An 18,838-nucleotide genomic window follows, 5' to 3' on the forward strand; every position below is an offset into this window, starting at 1 on the left:
CTACCGTTCGACAAACATAGATGCACATACATACACATTGATACTGAAAATCGATTAGATGTTAAGAGCTTAATCAGTTTGAATACCTGAGCACCTGTGGCAATGATGAGTGTTTGGTAATGTATGGTCTCTCCGGGAGCTGTTAATAGTGTTTTGTGTCCGACGTGGACCGATACAAGTTCCGAGGATTAATTCGATTCCTGAAAAATGATTTAGAGTAAGACATAACATTAACAATATCGAATTAAAGTAGGAAAAATGATTCAAGAATTATAATTGGACTTGTAATTTTTCGAATAAATATGTTTGTTTGTATGATATGTGTGCGTTACAAGAAAATGTTTACCATATTCGTCGTACCATTGGGGAGTTAACAATTCCTCATTAGCACCAACACAAGTATGAAACGATGGAAGGCGTGTAGGAGCTGTGGACGGACATATAATTTTATATAAAAATATAATTAATAAATAAATTTAAATAAATGATTGAGATTAACATTTTAACCATTAAATCTTAATAATTTTTTTAAGATATTGTTGTCATGTTACACATTGTGGTTATGTCGTGTGAAATTTGATCATTTGTATATAAAAAAAATTCTAAACAAAATTATTAAAAATCTATAATATTCTAAAATTCTATTAAAAACCAATAAATTTATGTAAATATCGCATGAAAATATCGTGATATGACATGTGACGTCAACCAATAAAAAGAAACTATTATATTCAACATTCAATGTCGATAAGAAGGACGAATTAATAAAATTTTGAAGTACATAGGCATAATTGGGTTTACAAAAAGGTTTAGTGCCTAATTGATTATTTTTAAAGTTTGAGCACTTTATGTACCCTTAAGCCTTTTATTTTAACATAAATTATAGGTTTAGTATTAAAATTATAAGTTTTGGTTTGGTTTAATATCTAAACTTTTAACTTTTTTTCAAAATAATATTTAATGTTTAGTTTTTGTTTCATTTTAGTACTTTACTTTAAAAAATTTAACGACACTGTAACTTTTATTTGTAAATTACATCATTCATCCCCCAATTATCTTCTCACTCCTATTTTGGTACTAAAGCTTAAAAAATTTCAATTTAACCACTCAATTTTCAAATTGCTCCTATTTTAATCACTCTAATTTATTTTATTAATAATTGTTGTGAGATGACATTTTATTATTATTATTTTATTAATATATAATTAAAAATAACAAATAAATTTGAACGTTAGAGTGCTTAAATTAGGATTAATTTGAAAGTTAAGTAATTAAATTAAAAAAATTTAAAGTTTAATGACCAAAATAGGAGTGAGAAGATAGTTGAATGATGAATGATGCAATTCACCCATAAAAAGGTGTCACGTGCACATCACTCATTAAGTTTTTAACGACGAGGTACTAAAACGAAATAAAAACTAAACGTTAGATATGATTTTAAAAAATTTAGATTCTAAAATTGATAATTTAGGTACTACACATGTAATTTACCCTTTATTTTAATCCTCCATTCATCTAATAACTATATTTTTATATAAATTAATGAATTTTTTCGCAAAATATATACATACACACACATGGAGGTGGAAGATGATTTTTACATTCCGGAAGCAAAAAGCCTTTGCTTCAAGATGATGAGTGATTATCATATATTTCTTCATAAATAAATTATCATATATTTTCACCAAAATAATAAATAAATAATTAAATAAATAAATAAATTTTACTTAAAATAGGTGTGTCAAATTTTAGTAAATATTTAATGAAAGATGGAATCCAACTCATCATCTATTTCATTTTACATTTTTACCCCTATTTATTTAGAGTTAGAATCTCAAGACAGGACAAAAGGAAAGAAAAAGTATAGGAGACAATGTGACGTGGTTTTTCAGAAAAAATAATGACGTGTTTGGTTAGAGAAATATAACAAAAATAATTATATATTAATAACTGAATTTAATTAAAGATTTAGTTTTTCTTGTTATTTTTATTATCGTCAAGAATTTGAATCAAGTATTTTAAATTGAGTATTAATCAAGCTTTAATCGAATCGATATCAAATAACTCGTGATTTATTTCGTCTTTTTTATAACCTTTTCTTTTTGGGTAAATTAAATTGAGCTTTGGGGTTTTCTGGATTAGGCCCAACTTAAGCCCAACAAAAAGCACTTGCTTTGATATATATACATTGTGTAAATTACATGTTTAGCATCGAAATTGTCAGTTTTAGTCCATTTTAATATCTAAAATTTATTTTTTCAAAATCAAATATAATATTTAGTTTTTGTTTCATTTTAGTATATTGCCGTTAAAAGTTTAATGGGTGATTTGCACGCGGTACCTTTTTTATGAGTAAATTACATCATTCATCACTTAACTATCTTCTTATACATATTATGGTCGTTAAAATTTATTTTTTTAATTTAATTACCTAACTATTATATTACTCCTAATTTAATCATTCTAACTTTCATATTTTTTTATTTTTAATTATATATATTGATAAAACAATAATAAAAATATCATGTCGCAAAAATTATTAATAAACAAAATTAGAGTGATTAAAATATGAACAATTTAAAAATTGAGTAGTTTAACTGAAAATTTCTAATCTTTAGTACTAAAATAGGATCGAGAAGATAGTTGAGAGATGACGATGTAATTTACCCATAAAAACTGCATTGTTAAATTTTGAATGGTGAGATACTAAAATGAAAATAAACAAAATCGATAGTTTAGATACTAAACTCATAATTTACCCGAAATCGAATAACACATATTATTACTAGGATAAAGTACATAAATGGGGTTACTCATTTTGCATATTGGGATCTTTTATTTCTTGCGATCATAATACTCAAAGTATATCCGAAAAACAAATCAAGATAATTATTTAATATAATTATTAATTCTTGATTAATTAATTTATATTAAATACTATAAATTTCTCTATTCGTAATATTAAAATTAAACTTTTAATTTTATTTAAAATATTTAACATTTCATCTTATTAAATCAACCGTTAATTAATTATGACATTTTAAAGATGATATCTAAATTTATAATATCGAGGTAGGTGTGTCAAATTTTAATAAGTATTTAATGAATGATAGAATCCAGCTCATCATCTATTTCATTTTACATTTTTACCCCTATTTATTTAGAGTTAGAATCTCAAGACATGATAAAAGGAAAGAAAAAGTATAGGAGACAATGTCACGTGGTTTTTCAGAAAAAATAATTACGTGTTTGGTTAAAGAAATATAACAAAAATAATTATATATTAATAATTGAATGTATTTAAAGATTTAGTTTTTTTGTTATTTTTATTATCTTTAATGATTACTTTAGTAATAATTTTTTTTACATTTTAGTAGAAATCTTTAAATATAAGTCATTTCTTTTCATTAAGGTAAAATGATTTTAAATTAATATATGTTTTATATATTCTCAATTATTTAATAATGAACTCTTAATCACCCTTGCGAAAGCTATTGGTGTTCAAACCCGAGACATTTAAAAATAAAAATTATTTTTTTGACCACTAAACTGATTTGGTTCGTGTATTAATCAATTTAGTATCGAAAAACAAAATAAACCTAAAATCCAATAATTTCATTAGCCAAACACGCCCCAAACCCTATGCTTTCTCTTTTATCTATGTTGTGATTGTTGTCCTCTGGACTCTAAACAAAAGAGGAGAAATGTTAATGTCATACACATAAACTTAGGTGGAAAATAAAATGAATATAAAAATAAATAATTTTCTGATATTTCAAATATTTTTTTATAATATCTAAATCGTTTTATAAATATTACAACTCCTAAATCAAATATAATTATATTTAAACATGTTAAAATTTACTATATTAAGAAAATATTAGTTAAATTAAGACTTAATTAATAAATAATTGTTTACTCTTAAATATCATGAATTCTTAATTAATCTAATTATAAGATAATATATATTCTAAAGATTTAACAATAATAATTCTATTAATGTAATTGATATTTTATCATGAATATATAATATAATAATATGTCAACGAGTGTTGACACAATTGGTTGAGATTCAAGAATTTGAGCTTGTAAGGTCAAATTCGAATTCTACCACCGGTACTCTTGGTGGGCAATCCGTAAATTCCTATATAAATCTCAATTGAGTCTTAGGTATGCCCTGGCCCTGGATTGAGTGAGCTACCCCTGACCTAAATTTTTGTTGTACAAAGAATATTATATAATAATATAAGATTTTATTAAAAAATATAGTTATTTTAATTGGAGTTTTTCTCTTCTAAATAAGGTAATTATCTAAATTCATATTTAAAATATTTTTTGATGGTAAACTATATAAGTGCAATTAATTGCATTTGATCCTTTACTAAATTTATAATAAAACTCCAATTACTGAAAATTATAAAATAACAAATATTATAATAAAAATGATAAAGTATATTCCAGATTATTGAATTATGCTGAAATTAAAATTTTGACTATTAAAATTTTAAAAGTTTTAAAATGATCATTTTATAATTTAAAAAAATTTAATGACCAAAATGATTATTTAAACATAGTTAATTTACATACGGTGTAATTTACCCTAAATATGATTTAATTCAAATATAAAGGACAGTCATTGGCCAGTTTGTTAACAGACCCTAAGCGTCAGTATGGTTCCGTGCTACCCCTAGTGAGGAAAACATAAAAAGCTGCCAAGTTTACCTGCGTAGACTGTATGATTTAACAAATCACAGCCAATAACAAGAATCTTCATTTCGGTAATGTTTTCTTGTATGATTTAACTTCTCCGTTCCTTGTAAGTGTTTGAATTTAACTGCATTTTTTTTAGATGTTTCAGGATCAGATTAATATAATTGTATTCGATTTTTTTTGTTTGTTTTAATTTCTTTTTTTCTTTTAACATATTGATTCTATCTGAAATTATTGTTTGTTTGTTTCAGTTGATCTCTGTACTGCTTAGTCGTTTACCTGGCGCGTTTCTTTTTACGTTTTCTGTTTGGTTGCCGAGAAACGATTAATTTTGTTTTTCTGCTTCAGTTTTCTCGGGAAAGAATAGATCAGATTTTAGCATAGTATCCTTTTCAGAACAATTTATTTATCTGTAGAATTACGTACTAATTTTGATGTTTTAACTTTCACATGATACTTAGGATATGGTTGTTTCTATGTCAAATAAAAAAGACTTAGATACCTCTAATGGCAAAATCAGATTATCAATATAGAAATAAAATATTAAAGGCAAAAGTGTAACTTTTGCACATGTAGTAAACTTAATTTATCACTTTTTATCTCTATCGTATTTTTTATCAATTTAACACTCGAAATTGCTCAATTACATCAACCCTAACTAAAAACCCTAAATCCTAAATTATAGCCGTATTACCTATAAACACTAACTTACAATTAAATAATTTTGAGAAGTAAATTAATGCGAAAATAGAGATAAAAATGATGAATTTGGTCTAGGCAAATGTGACCCTTAAGTCAATATTAAACCCTAAACCCTGTCAGTTGGGTTTTCAATAATGCGCCATAGGCATGCCTAGGCGTGAGGTGCAAAGAGGCGATAAAGAGAATGCCCGCCTTGACTAGAGCGAAGCGTTTTGCAGGAAGTGATGTGAAGCATGCGTTTATGGGCTTTAGGCGATGGGCGCACGCTTCTTCCACCTAAGGGATAGAAACACCAGTTACTGAAGATCATTAAAAGTTTAGACATCAAAGAAAGCTAAAGAAACAAACTAAGAGGAGACAATATAGTGGAAAGAGGAGAGAACTGAAGCAGTATAAATGGATAGATATATTAAGTAGCAATCATGTGTGACTACACGGGCCATATTAATGGAAGGAGTTAAGGCGTTGATTCATGCCAGGAGATTACACACATTTCATTGCTTTAAAGTGTGAACACACGAGCCACACCAATGGCTGGTGTTAAGACATTAATCTAGGATATATAATGCATGAATCTAGCAATGAAGTGTGAATACACGAGCCACATTAATGGCTGGAGTTAAGGCATTATTTTAGGCTGTATAATGCATGAATCTAGGTGTATATTAGCAGACAAAAAGAGTAGGTCGACTGGTGTAAAATTGCATAAAATGGCCGGAATTAAGGTATTAATCTTGGTTGTATAAACCGCACAAAAAGAGTAGTTTTGCATGAATCTAGAATTAATATACTGCATAAAATCAAGGCTTGAGGATTCATATATTAGCAGACAAATCAGGCTGTACAATGCATGAATTTAGGCGTATACAAGCAATGGGTCTTGTGAATTGTAGAAATAGCTCTTAACTCTTGAGGATGAGACAAGTAATGGTGAAGGAATAGAGTGTGGGGAAGAGTTTAAGTGCTTCATGAGTGAACTGGTGGGTAATGAGTGTAGATATTGTCTAGAATTGATTTATAAACTTTTTAGCATAAAATATACGCCTCGCATACGAAAGGTGCATGCCTGCGCTTTGCGCCTGGGCTCCAGGGGTCTTTTTGTGCCTCGGTGCGCCTTGCACCCTTAAAATCCAAGCCCGCCAATCCCTTTCGGTTCATCCATGTTGCTGTTAATGTTGTATAGGAGTCATTGGGTTTCATTCCTTCATGATAAATTCCATATATGCTGCATGAATTAACTTGAGCATAGATTGGCAGTTGATAAATTGTTTTAAACATAGGTTCTGATATGTTCTCATTTGTTTCTTTATCAGGTTAAGAATCTGCTCTTTGGCTGTACTAAAGCTCAAGGGAAATGGTACTGTTTAGTTCAATTATTTATTTCTAAATTTTTGTATCGTTTTCATTTTTGTGGTTTTTCATGATATCTGCAATTTTTGTAGGATCGAAATAGTTCTGGTGGTGATGCTGATAATTTTGACTGGGATACCGAAGATGAACTGGAAATCGATAATTACGGCATCTCCTCTAGCTCAGGAGTATCACTTACCAATGGGGAAGCTGTTTTGGGCACAACAGAGGTACATGCTCATAAATAGTATTGCAGTTGCTGTATTAATTTGGATTTTAAGAGGAATTCTTTTTAGTGATTATAAGGATTGTCTATGATTGAATTTTCTTTCATTTGCAGTTTAAAAAAAATAATGCACATTATGCTAGTGATAGTAATCGATGATGACAACTTATGGGAACTAGTTGAGAAAGTGGTGCATTGACCATTAAGACATTTGTTAATAGAGGTTTCTGTAATTCTGCATCTTCTTCTCATGTACTGCTTTATTCTGAAGTCTGAACTCTTTCTTATATTAGAAGCTCGGACTTTTAATTGGCATTCTGTTTAGTTGGTGGTGTATCGTTGATCGGCTTAGTTGAAACATCATCATTTGCCGCCTTAGCAATGAAAATGTTGCATTCATTAGATTCAAGTCTTTTGAATTTGGTGTCTACTCTGATTATTCTTCAAATACCTGTTTTTGCAAACAATCTTCTCTCCTATACAACTAACTCATGATCAATCTTTATCTTCTCAAGGTGAGCACGTCCGCAGGTTCTACGAATTCCAAGTTAATCGATCATTTTGTTGGGATGGGGTTCTCCGAGGAACTTGTAGCGAAAGCAATCGAGGAAAACGGTAAAGCTTCTAAGTCCTTTCTACTTGGAGAATAAGTTTCAATCTTGAGCTCGCTTATAATCTTGCTTTGCTACTGTCCAGGGGAGGAGAACTCGAACTTGATACTTGAAGCTCTACTTCAGTACTCTGTGAGTTAATGCAATATGTCCTATTCTAATAATGCTTATTAATTTCATTTACTCTGATGCGAGAATGTTTCAGCACATGCTCTTGGCAGAATTTTTACTGTTAAATTTCTTAAATTTATTGTATCTTCATTTCTCTTTTACGAAGGCGAGCTCATTGGCTAGTTCTTCCAATTCCAAGTTGATTGGCCATTTTGTAGGGATGGGGTTCTCTGAAGAAATGGTTATCAAAGCAATTAAAGAAAATGGTATGTCCCTTTCTTGTTTTATTAGCATTCACTTTTCATCTCAACTTCTTTATCTATGATCCTGCTTGTTTCAGGAGAGGGAAATACAGATACGATACTGGAGACTCTGTTGACGTATTCGGTAAGCTACGCCTGAACCGGGTTTATAGCATAAATTATTTCCGAAGCATATACTCTTGTTGTGGGAGAGAAACCAATTTACATGAAGAATAATCTTGATTTTGATGCGATAGCGTGTCTTTCTGATTTGTTAGATTGTCTTGCGAATCAGTTGTTTACTCTCTCTGTTATATCATTGAATGGTTAGTCTAAAATTTGCAGGCTCTTGAAAAGTCTGCTCCCGCGCAACGTGTTGATTCTGATAACAACTCATCCAATTATGAAGGAAGCTTTCTCGATGATTTCACAGATATCGATAGTTCTTCCGAGTCTGAGGTATCCAGACTTTAAATGTATTGTCCGGTCGATTCGTAAACATTTCTAAAAGTCACCATATGTTAATACTATGTTCTAGGAAATCGTAAATCCTGATTTTGATGAGACGAGTAAACTGTTATACTTGACGAAAATGGGCTACTCGGAGGTGGAGGCTTCCGTAGCCATGGCGAGATGTGGTGAGTGGTTTCTTTTTTCGAATGATGAACTAAAAAACACAACCTAAGCTTCATACCATGTGAAGAACCAACCTAAAACCAATCGGTAATAGGTGAAGGACCTAACTCGAATATAAGACCACATGAAAGCGAATACTTGATTGATGTTGTTGGGATAACACTAGGTAACATAATTTATCCAGAATTCCAGATTGGATCTCCCTATAACTCTTAGAAGTTTGTGATACTTTGGAGGTGTTATCCTGGTCCTTTTTGAAAGGGGTGCGGTTCTAACACTCAGATGTACCTTAACGTTAACTCTTTAAATACCGTAGGTCCGCGCTCATCGATTGTGGAGTTGACGGACTTTATATGTGCTGCTCAAATGGCTAAGGCTGCCGATGCACTTTTTCCAGTCGAAGATAAGGTAGTTTCTTTCCCCTTCCTAAGAATGCAAACATGAAATAACCATTGTAAATCTTTGTAGTTTTTCTTTCATATTTGCATTCAAGTAACAAAATATGTCAAATTGCTGTGTATTGTTTCCAATCAAAATAGAAGTCATTCTGCAATGACCCCAATTACAAGAAAAGGCGAAATATGGGCTATGATTTGTGGAAAAGAAAGAAGCAGATGAAGCTTGAAAAGAAGCTTCTTAACGAAGATGATAATGTTGTTCATCTTCCGAATCCAATGATCGGTTTCGGAGTTCCTACCGAACCAGGTCAGATAACTCAAAGAACACTCCCAGAAGATGCTATTGGACCACCTTATTTCTACTATGAGAACGTGGCAATGGCTCCGGTAGGCGTCTGGAGCGAGATGTCGCGGTACTTGTACGATGTGGGGCCGGAGTTTGTCGATTCCAAGTATTTTTGTGCTGCTGCACGGAAGAGGGGATATATCCATAATCTGCCCATTGACAATAGATTTCCTCTTTTTCCGTTTCCTCCCCGCACCATTCATGAAGCTTTTCCATTGACAAAGAAATGGTGGCCTTGCTGGGACCCAAGAACGAAGCTGAACTGCTTACAAACATGTACAGCAAGTGCCAAATTGACGGAAAGGATACGAAAGGCTCTTGAGGCTTACGACGACGAGCCGCCTTTGAACGTCCAGAAGTACGTTCTTGATGAGTGCAGGAAATGGAATTTAGTATGGGTTGGAAGGAACAAGGTTGCTCCACTTGAACCTGATGAGGTCGAAATGCTTCTCGGTTTCCCTAAAAACCATACACGAGGCGGAGGATCTAGTCGGACGGAGAGAATTAAATCGCTCGGTAATTCGTTCCAAGTATGTCGATCGATAATGTTTCCGTTATCAATTTGATCGTTCTTATGTGACTCTTTGGTTTCTAGGATACATGATCCATATATGCTTGCAGTGCTATGCTTATAGAATAATTTCATTTCAGGTCGATACGGTGGCTTATCATCTTTCAGTCTTAAAGGACATGTACCCTGGTGGTATCAATGTCCTGTCTCTTTTCTCCGGGATTGGCGGCGCGGAGGTTGCCCTCCACCGTCTCCGCATACCTTTGAAGACCGTTGTATCGGTTGAAAAATCGGAAGTGAATAGAAACATTGTTCGGAGTTGGTGGGAGCAAACAAATCAGCATGGGACACTAATCGATATACCGGATGTGCAAGAACTGAATGGTGATCGGTTGGAGCAATTGATGAGTAGATACGGCGGATTCGACCTTGTTGTCGGCGGCAGCCCATGTAACAACCTTGCTGGAAGCAATAGACATCACCGGGATGGGCTTGAAGGTAAGGAATCTTCTCTCTTCTACGATTATTGTCGAATACTAGACTTAGTTAGACTTATGCAAAGGACTCAATGATTTCATGTGAAGTGTTATTTGTGGATTTATCTTGCATGTTTATTATTGTCTGAACATAACATTTTTTTGATTTATATTGTTATTCTTAGAGGTCGTGGATTCGAGTAATTGTGTTTGTAGGTTGTATGCGTTGTCAACTGATTAAAAAATTCCGAATCGATATTACATTATAATCATCTCAGACTATTAAAAATAAGTTAAACAATTAAGATCGTGAACCAAGTGAACTTAGTGATTAAGAGACTCATTGGCATCTCTTGAGGTCCCGAGTTTGAGCACCGTGGATGTAAGGGTATGAGCGTTTATTGTCAAATGATTGACTAATTTAAATCGGGTTTTATAGACATATTATTGAGAAGATCTTCTCAACTTAGTTTACTCCATACGCAATCGTCTGAGTTCAAATCTCTAACCTTGTTTAAAAAATTTAATCTCTTATCTTATTAGACTAACCGATTGTTGGTATTGATATTGATTTTAGTTTGAAAGTTGGGGGCGAGGTTGCACGTTTGCACGTTTGCATTTTCTGCATCATAATTGATTCTCTTGGCTGTAATTAGTCAATCAAATGCATTTTTTAAAATAAATCATAAAGATAAATATAGTCAATATTTATATATATTTTTTAATTAATTTTGATTATTAAATTTTTAAAAAGAAATCAAATCATTTTTCTCAATGAAAAAATTGACAAAAATATTATTGTTATTTTTATTGTCATATCGCGTAATCTATATAATAAAAATTTAAGTTTTAATAATTAAAATTATTATTTATATTTTTTCTCCCTCAACTAAAAAAAAACTTAATGTGGATCAACGTTTTTCGTCATTAACTAACATTAATATAAGTTATTTGCCATTAGGATGTTGTAAGTCAACCATAAGTTACTGTAAAAATATCTTAATTATTCTTTTCCTTCCCTTTTAACAATTGTCCATGTAACTGAAAACTGATTATTTCCGTCTCTACTAACAATCATAAGCAGTATTCCCTTCGTAACAGATTTGAGAAAGCATCCACGTTAGCAGGAATTGATGGAGTCGTTAGTCAATGACGAAAAATATTGATCAAAAGATCACATTGAGTGTCACATTAGGAATTTTTTTTAGTTGGAGAAAAAAATAGTACAAGAGTCATATTGATTTTATTTTAAAAGTTCAAAGGCTTTGTGTACCCTTTTGCCTATAAATTATTTGTTGGAGAAGTAATGAACAAAAGGGTAAACTACATCATATACCTCCAAACATAAAACTTTATGTGTTGTATAATTTATACTATTGAACTTTTAATTTTATCAATTATAGCATTGAATTTTGATTTTCATTTCAATTATACAACTGAATCATTAAATCGTTAACGGCATGTCGATTGTCGGCGTAAATACCTCACTAATACGACGTCGTTTTGATCCGGTTGTTAACGATTTAACGATCTAGTGGTATAATTGAAACGAAAATCAAAGTCTAATTCTGTAATTGACGAAATTGAAAGTTCAAAGGTATAAACGATATGACACCTAAAATCCGATGGTATATGATGTAGTTTCCCTAAAAAAACCTTCTAAACATATGCAAATCAAATAAAAAACACCTCATCATTAGACTTGGTTTTCATCACATAATTGCAGCAGCAACAACAACAACGGTTATTAGAAAGATCAAAACTGATCTTCACAATTATTCCGACACACCAACATTATTAAGAAAAAGGGAAATGGCCTTATGTGGGAGGAAAGCTTTATTACTCTGAAAATTCAGAGGTGATTTAAGGAGCAAGCCTGTGCTTCCTGTTCAGGGAGAGCTTCTTAGCAAATTGGACAAGAGCATCTCTATTGATGACGATGATTCCTCCTCCTCCTTCAACTTTTTCAAACCTTCTGGTCTCCATATTGACCCTCGACAACGGTTTATTTAACATGTCTTTTCCAATTTGAACGAGGTTGTCCATGTTTACAACGTCATTTTGTAATTTTTAATACTCGTGGAATTAAATAAAATAGCATCCTATAATCAGAGGTCATTTTGTAACTTTTATAGTTGGGGACTCAACAAAGCAACGTCTTATAATCGAAAGTTTATTTTTATTCATCCAACTGTTCTAAAAACGCATAAGCTTCACCCACAATAAACAATTATTCATCCTAGAGGTTGTATAAACTATAAAAACTTAAATTTTATCAGAGTTTTAGATAATCCAAAATCATAATTTGCATGATTCATATCCCTATTTTTCTTCTTGAATATCTGATCTGAATTATGTAATAAATACTTGAAATGTTTTTCTTGTTTCCTGAATCCGGAGGTAATTTTCATCGGAGTCGAACGATTTGTTTTCCCGTTATCATCGAAGGCGAAGAGAAACACTAATCATTGAATTTAAAAAACAATGGTTTTTTTTTTTGTTGGGGGCAAACACAAATGAGAGTAAAAATATAAGGGCTTGAAACGAAAATATTCCTTTCTCGACTGCGTCCTGAAATAAGTTTTGTCCCACGTTCTTCTTCTTCCCTTCACAATTCTCTCTTTCCCTTCGGGACAAACAACGTCCGAATTAAAAATCTACCCCCTGGATTATTACTTTATTACGATCACGCCATTCACCGCCTTCTGTCTCTCCGGCCTGCCTTTTTTCTGTCTCCCCGAAATACCCATCCGTCGCATCGTAATTTACCTTCTCTCGTTTTCGAGTCGGGTCGTATTGGATCCGGAATCAGACGATAGCTCCGAAGGCATTGTTCGTCCCGTTCTTCTAGAATATTATGTAAGTTCCCTTTTGCCTACTATTGTACAGATTTTATTTATTGCTTATTGTTTTTTTTCTGCCAAACCTAGATTCCTAATTTCGTTTTGATTTTTCCCCTAATTATTAAAATTTCATTTATGTAATTGGATACACATGAACTTTCTTTATTTGAGCTCTTCTTTTTACGAATTTTTAATAGTTTTCGGATTAGGGTTTGTTTCTATATTTTCCCCTTGATTTTCGACTGAATTTGCGTGTAAGATTTTCGTATTTTTCGGCGTTAATGTAGTTTAACTAAAGAATTGTTTCTATTGAGCTTGTTGTCTCTAGGTTACTAATCAAGATTCATGCTCAAGGAACAAAGAAATCGGTTATCCCGAATTTTGTTGTGTCATTTTGATAGGTTTGAAGCGATATAGAGTGCAGAAGCAGTTCCATAGAGGTATTCAATTATATTCTGTAACTTTTAGTTCTGTTATGAAGTTAAGCATCATGAAAAACGCAGCAATACTCGTGGTGTTTTTGTTCATGGCATTTGGTTTAGTTGGTGTGTTCTTTGGTATTTATGTGAAGATGCGTTTTCGGCCTTTGAAAGGAGGTTTTATTGAACATAAGTTATTCGTTGTAGTTTATAGGAGTAACGCTTTTGTAGAAAATATAAAATGAACACAAAAGTAGTGTTGGAGATGTTCTTTGTGGAGACTAATTAATATTGTTTTAGAATCGAACTATAGAGGCTAAGCCGTATTTGGTTTTGGTTCTGTTATTTTGGTAGAAGGATTTGAATTATAGACTTCAAGTGTTGGATTTGAGCCAATGGAAACCACTCATCATAAAGCTATGAAAGTTTAGTTTGTGAGCTTTGAACTTAATATTCTTTAATTGACTCCTGGGGTAGAAAATCGGGTTATGGAAATATGAGCGACTTCAGAGGCATTTGAAAATATAGTCAACTTGTTTATAGAGGCTATCTCATTTGCCTTGCTTCCCTAAATTGATTTATGGTTTTAAAGGCTATGGGTTATATGATTCATTTGGACATATGGTTATCATAATAAGTGCAGTAGAAATTATGTTAAAAATAGATTTTTCTGCTCGATGGACAAATATGATATCAAACAAAGAAGTAAAATGATAAGTTTATGGGGTTTACTTGTTTATGGATTTAACATCTTTGTCTTATTGGTCTTGTAATTTTTTTTTTACATTTTTATTTGTCTTTAATGTTAACATGTTTCTTTTCCTACGGGCATTCTGGTGATGTAAATGACCTTAATATCTGCAATTTAATTTTTCTTTTTGCATAAGCTTTCTTCTATGTTGTTTGATGCTGTTAGTACCTACCTAAACTCTTTCCTTTCTTCAGATATTTTCCTCCAAATTTCTTATCTAGGGAACGACTGCTTCATTTGGTTTGAGTTTAGTGCTTTGCATGCTGTAAAAGGATACAAATATATTATTTATTTCAAAAGGATCTGATGAAGGTGAAAGTCTCATCGCCTGAGCTCGGTGGTATTTCTCCTCCTGATTGCATAAGTGAACCTGAGGAGAAAGAAGTTAGTGATGAAGAAGATGATGATCGCAACCATAAGCATCGTCGGCGGGATACATGCTCTCAACCTTTAGAGAGAGATTCTACAGATCCTTTATTTACAAGGCCATACAGAAAGCGCAATAAACCCTTTGAAAATGGGCATAATGAATCTCAAGCAGGTGAAACCTGGAAAAATTCTAACAGTTTGCCTCTAGAAAAAGACTTGAGACCTAAGTTTGATAGAAGATTCCCTGGGTTATCATCACTTCCTCGAGGACATTTGGACCTGAACCAGAGAATTAGGCCAAACCAAACGTTCAGCGGAGATTGTGGTCCTGGCCGTGGAAGAGGAAGGGATAACTCCGCTTGGAATCAACATGATTCTAGGTTCAACTCTGTTGATATTTCTTATCAAATGGTTCAGCCAGGATCAGTTGCTCCGGGTCTCTTTGCGGGAAGGGGATTGCTGAATCTTTCAAATGCACAAGCCCCATCATGGAGTGCCTTTGGGCTAATGTCAAGAATACCAAATGGTGGTCTTGATACGCTCCATTCTATTGGTCTACAAGGGGTGCTCAGGCCGCCGATGAATTCTTCATTGGATATGGCCATTCCTCGCCAATGTTGCAGAGATTTTGAAGAGCGTGGATTTTGTCTAAGAGGAGATATGTGCCCAATGGAGCATGGTGTCAATCGTATTGTTGTGGAAGATGTTCAGGTATGCATTTTGCTAATGTCTATCCTGATTTTGACATGTGGAGGCTTATGCAGTTTTCCATGAGCCTTTAGGAAATATATACATGCCATATGGCAATGTAATTTCACTTAGGACCAGCTAGGGAGATTGTTCATCCAGCTTACCTTCTTTGGTGCCCTCAAAAAGTATAATGATGAGCAGTGTGTTAATTTTTTTTAATGCTAAAATTTTCCGTTTTAACAACTTTTAAATGCTTGTTGGCAATATACTTGCATTATATGCTGCAATACTAACCTCAGCCTCGCCCTTACATTTTAGTCTAAATATTCTAATTTTCCGAAATGTTCTCATATTTATTGCTTGCAATCCAAATTACCTTGGTAGGAAAGTTTCTTGCTCAGCATAAATTCTTTTTTATAACCTTGATAGATTTAGCATTCCCCGTGTATCTGAGTTGACGGTAATTTTCTTTTCGATTTGCAGAGTCTGTCACAGTTTAACCTTCCTGTCACAGTTCCAAGTGCACAAATATTGGCAAAACCTGCTGGCCCGGGGCCACCACCTTCAGGCCTTCCTCCTTCAACCACTTCGATGAACAGCAAAGGTATACATGGCAAAAATAACAAATCTGGAATTACGGAGGATGCTGTAGGTTTGTATGGTGCATATTCTGGTTCTACTAGTGCAAATGGTGATTTGTATGATCCTGATCAACCCTTGTGGAATAACAATGGCCCAGAAGCATCAGCCGCACTGACTGGACTTCGGTCACCCAAGACTAATGAAACAGAACCGTTGCCAAATGATGACATCTCTGATCGTCCTCATGACTGCTTACGTGATAGTGCTGATAATGAATTGACGATTAGAAGCACCGGGTCACAGAGCATGAATTTGTCTGTTGGGGGTAGAGTTGGTAGCTCCAGAAGTGGAATAGACACAAAAGACAAAATTGGTCCAATAACCTTGGACCATCCTGAGAATGAAACCAAGGAAGAACAAGGAGCATTTCCCAGCTCTCAAGACATTTCTTGTCAGGTCAAACAGATCAACAGTGAGGATGATGGCTCCAAAGTTATGGATTCTTCATTGAAGCCGCGGATTGATTTTCGTAGTAGCAGAAAAGTAACACAAAAGGCACTTCATACGCTGTTTGTCAACGGGATTCCCCAGAAATGCAACAAAAGAGAGGCTCTTCTTTCTCATTTTCGTAAGTTCGGAGAGGTTATTGACATTTACATTCCGTTAAATGGTGAACGGGCGTTTGTCCAGTTTTCAAGGAGGGAAGAGGCCGAAGCTGCTTTGAAGGCACCTGATGCTGTAATGGGTAACCGTTTTATTAAGCTTTGGTGGGCTAATCGGGATAACATACCTGTTGATGGAATAAAAAGTGGCAGTGGCGTACCTGTAAATCCACGTGGTATAACAGCATCTGCTATTCCAGCTCAACCTGCTGCTAATAGAGGAAAGGATAATCTTCTTCCTGTTGCTCAGAAGAGTAATGTTTTTTTTTATAAGACTCAGAAGAGTAATGTTGTCCATTGTGCCGATACGCCTTCTCTGAACTCGCCTAAACCTGTTAGTATGAATGGTCCCCAGGCTCCACCTCCATTGCAGAAAACGTTAGACGCTCTGGAACAAATGAAAGAGGAATTACGCAAGAAGCAGGAAATGCTGGAGCAGAAGCGGAACAACTTTTGGCGCCAGTTGGACAAACTTGAGAAACAAGTACTAATAACTTTCTTTAATTTTATATACAATTTTCCTAAACATGCACTTCTCGAGTATATTTTACATGGTCACAAGAATTGCTGTGTGTTGAAATCAGGTTTGGAAGTTGCATGTTTTCATGGTCTTGTTGAATGGTACATAATTCTGTAGCCAAGTCATGTGAAAAACTTAACTGTTGGCTATTTGCCTTGCCTAACCGTCGTCGTCAAACATGCATGCATTTTATTTTCCAATAGTTTGATTACGTACACATGCCGACATGAGTAGAAAGAGAATGATGGAACAGAAAATTAGGGTTTTAAAATGTAAATGTAGGTTTAACATTTGATCCTATTTCAATCTTTTGCAGTCCAGTGTTGTCAAGGGAGATCTACTGACTGAGCCAGCTGCTAAGAGGCAAAAGGTGGGTATTGCAGCTGATCCTGCAAAAGCTTCGATTCCTGGTTCCTCTGAATCTGGTGCTCCTGCAGCAAAACCATACTTTATAGGGATGACAGATAAGAACAAATTGACTGAGAATGGTGCGTCTCAAAGTCCAAAACCTAGTACCTCTATGGCATTGCAGGAATCTACAAGCTCAAAGCAGCAGTCTCGGAAGCCTCATCTGTGTGCACTTATTAGGCATCCATTCCCGATGAATAAATACAAATTGGACAACCGACCAATTGCGTTTAGAGTTATTCCACCATTGCCTTCTGGTTTTGCAGATGTGAGTCACCCTCTCCTTTTCCTCATCTGAGAATTGTATTTACTCTGGTATTTTATGCGGATGAATAACTCCAAAGGTGCAATGAAGCCAGTTGATAATGAATAGAGAACTTTAAGTTCTCACATTGAAATTTGAGTATAATCTCTTGCATGCTTTTCGAGGAAACCTCTTTGTTGTTGTCAATGAGAGGTAACTTATGTCTGATTGTCCACTAGGTTGCTGTTTTGAAGGAGCACTTCTTACGGTGTGGAGATCTTTTCTCTGTGGAACTACAAGACTTGGAAAACGAAGATGCCGGTAATACCGGATCAGAGCCATTGAAGAATTGCTCGGCGCTTGTAACTTACAGCACTCGCCAATCAGCGGAAAGGGCTTATATAAATGGTAAATGCTGGCAAGGACACAATTTGCAGTTCAAATGGCTTACATCTAACAGTAACCCTCATAGCAAAGAAACTCCATCTTCCACACCCGAGGAACCATTAGAAGCCGATGGCCAGACAGAAGAAAAATCAGCATGCAGCGTTGCCCAAGAAGTCGCTGCTGCTTCAGGCAATGGGGAATCCGGGGAATTGGACCTTGAGAGCTTCGTTGAGCATATGGAATCGGCTGAAGCCTCGGAGCGGAGTCCATCCCCGACATCTAGCATGAAAGAGTCGCCTAAAGGTGACACAAGTTGAGGACCGGGACTCGTTTTTTGGGATTTGTACAGGTAAATAAATTATTCAATCTGTTGAAACTCTAATTTTCCCGAGTCTTTCACGCACAGTCAGCTGAAATTTCATCTTCTTTCTCTAGTTTTGTATTGTTTCATCACTGGGATTATATGTTAAAAAAAAAGTGCAACTCTTTTAATCTTTTGAACTGCTTGCGTTTAGTTTCAGATAAATTTATAGTTTAGGTTTTATTTTAGTCAATTTTGATTTATTTCTGTCAATTTAGAGTTATTGAAGCTCATTAATCATTTTTAATTTCATATTTGCATATAAATATATATTTTTCACATA

At 33.8% G+C, this 18,838-nt stretch overlaps 2 protein-coding genes across 3 annotated transcripts; both read left to right on the forward strand.

The window, feature by feature from the left end:
* The first annotated feature begins 4,669 nt into the window (after positions 1-4,669).
* On the forward strand, positions 4,670-10,507 carry LOC120123668 (DNA (cytosine-5)-methyltransferase DRM1-like). Its single transcript, XM_039142508.1, has 12 exons — positions 4,670-4,778; positions 6,726-6,769; positions 6,855-6,992; positions 7,504-7,603; positions 7,685-7,731; positions 7,877-7,976; positions 8,051-8,097; positions 8,298-8,411; positions 8,491-8,590; positions 8,905-8,996; positions 9,128-9,862; positions 9,984-10,507. The coding sequence occupies exons 2-12, from the start codon at positions 6,767-6,769 to the stop codon at positions 10,413-10,415; spliced, it is 1,908 nt and encodes a 635-aa protein (XP_038998439.1). The 5' UTR covers positions 4,670-4,778; positions 6,726-6,766; the 3' UTR covers positions 10,416-10,507.
* A 2,426-nt stretch (positions 10,508-12,933) lies between these two features.
* On the forward strand, positions 12,934-18,695 carry LOC120123562 (zinc finger CCCH domain-containing protein 41-like). 2 transcript variants are annotated; one of them, XM_039142414.1, is made up of 6 exons: positions 12,934-13,178; positions 13,491-13,602; positions 14,527-15,412; positions 15,875-17,119; positions 17,472-17,831; positions 18,047-18,695. In XM_039142414.1, the coding sequence occupies exons 3-6, from the start codon at positions 14,639-14,641 to the stop codon at positions 18,509-18,511; spliced, it is 2,844 nt and encodes a 947-aa protein (XP_038998345.1). In that variant the 5' UTR covers positions 12,934-13,178; positions 13,491-13,602; positions 14,527-14,638; the 3' UTR covers positions 18,512-18,695. The 2 variants fall into 2 exon arrangements, with proteins under 2 accessions (XP_038998345.1, XP_038998344.1); XM_039142413.1 differs by lacking the exon at positions 13,491-13,602 and having other exon boundaries at positions 14,554-15,412.
* The last annotated feature ends 143 nt before the right edge of the window (positions 18,696-18,838 follow it).

This window comes from Hibiscus syriacus, unplaced genomic scaffold, assembly GCF_006381635.1.
Source record: "Hibiscus syriacus cultivar Baekdansim isolate YM2019G1 unplaced genomic scaffold, ASM638163v2 tig00110402_pilon, whole genome shotgun sequence".
NCBI lineage: Eukaryota > Viridiplantae > Streptophyta > Magnoliopsida > Malvales > Malvaceae > Hibiscus > Hibiscus syriacus.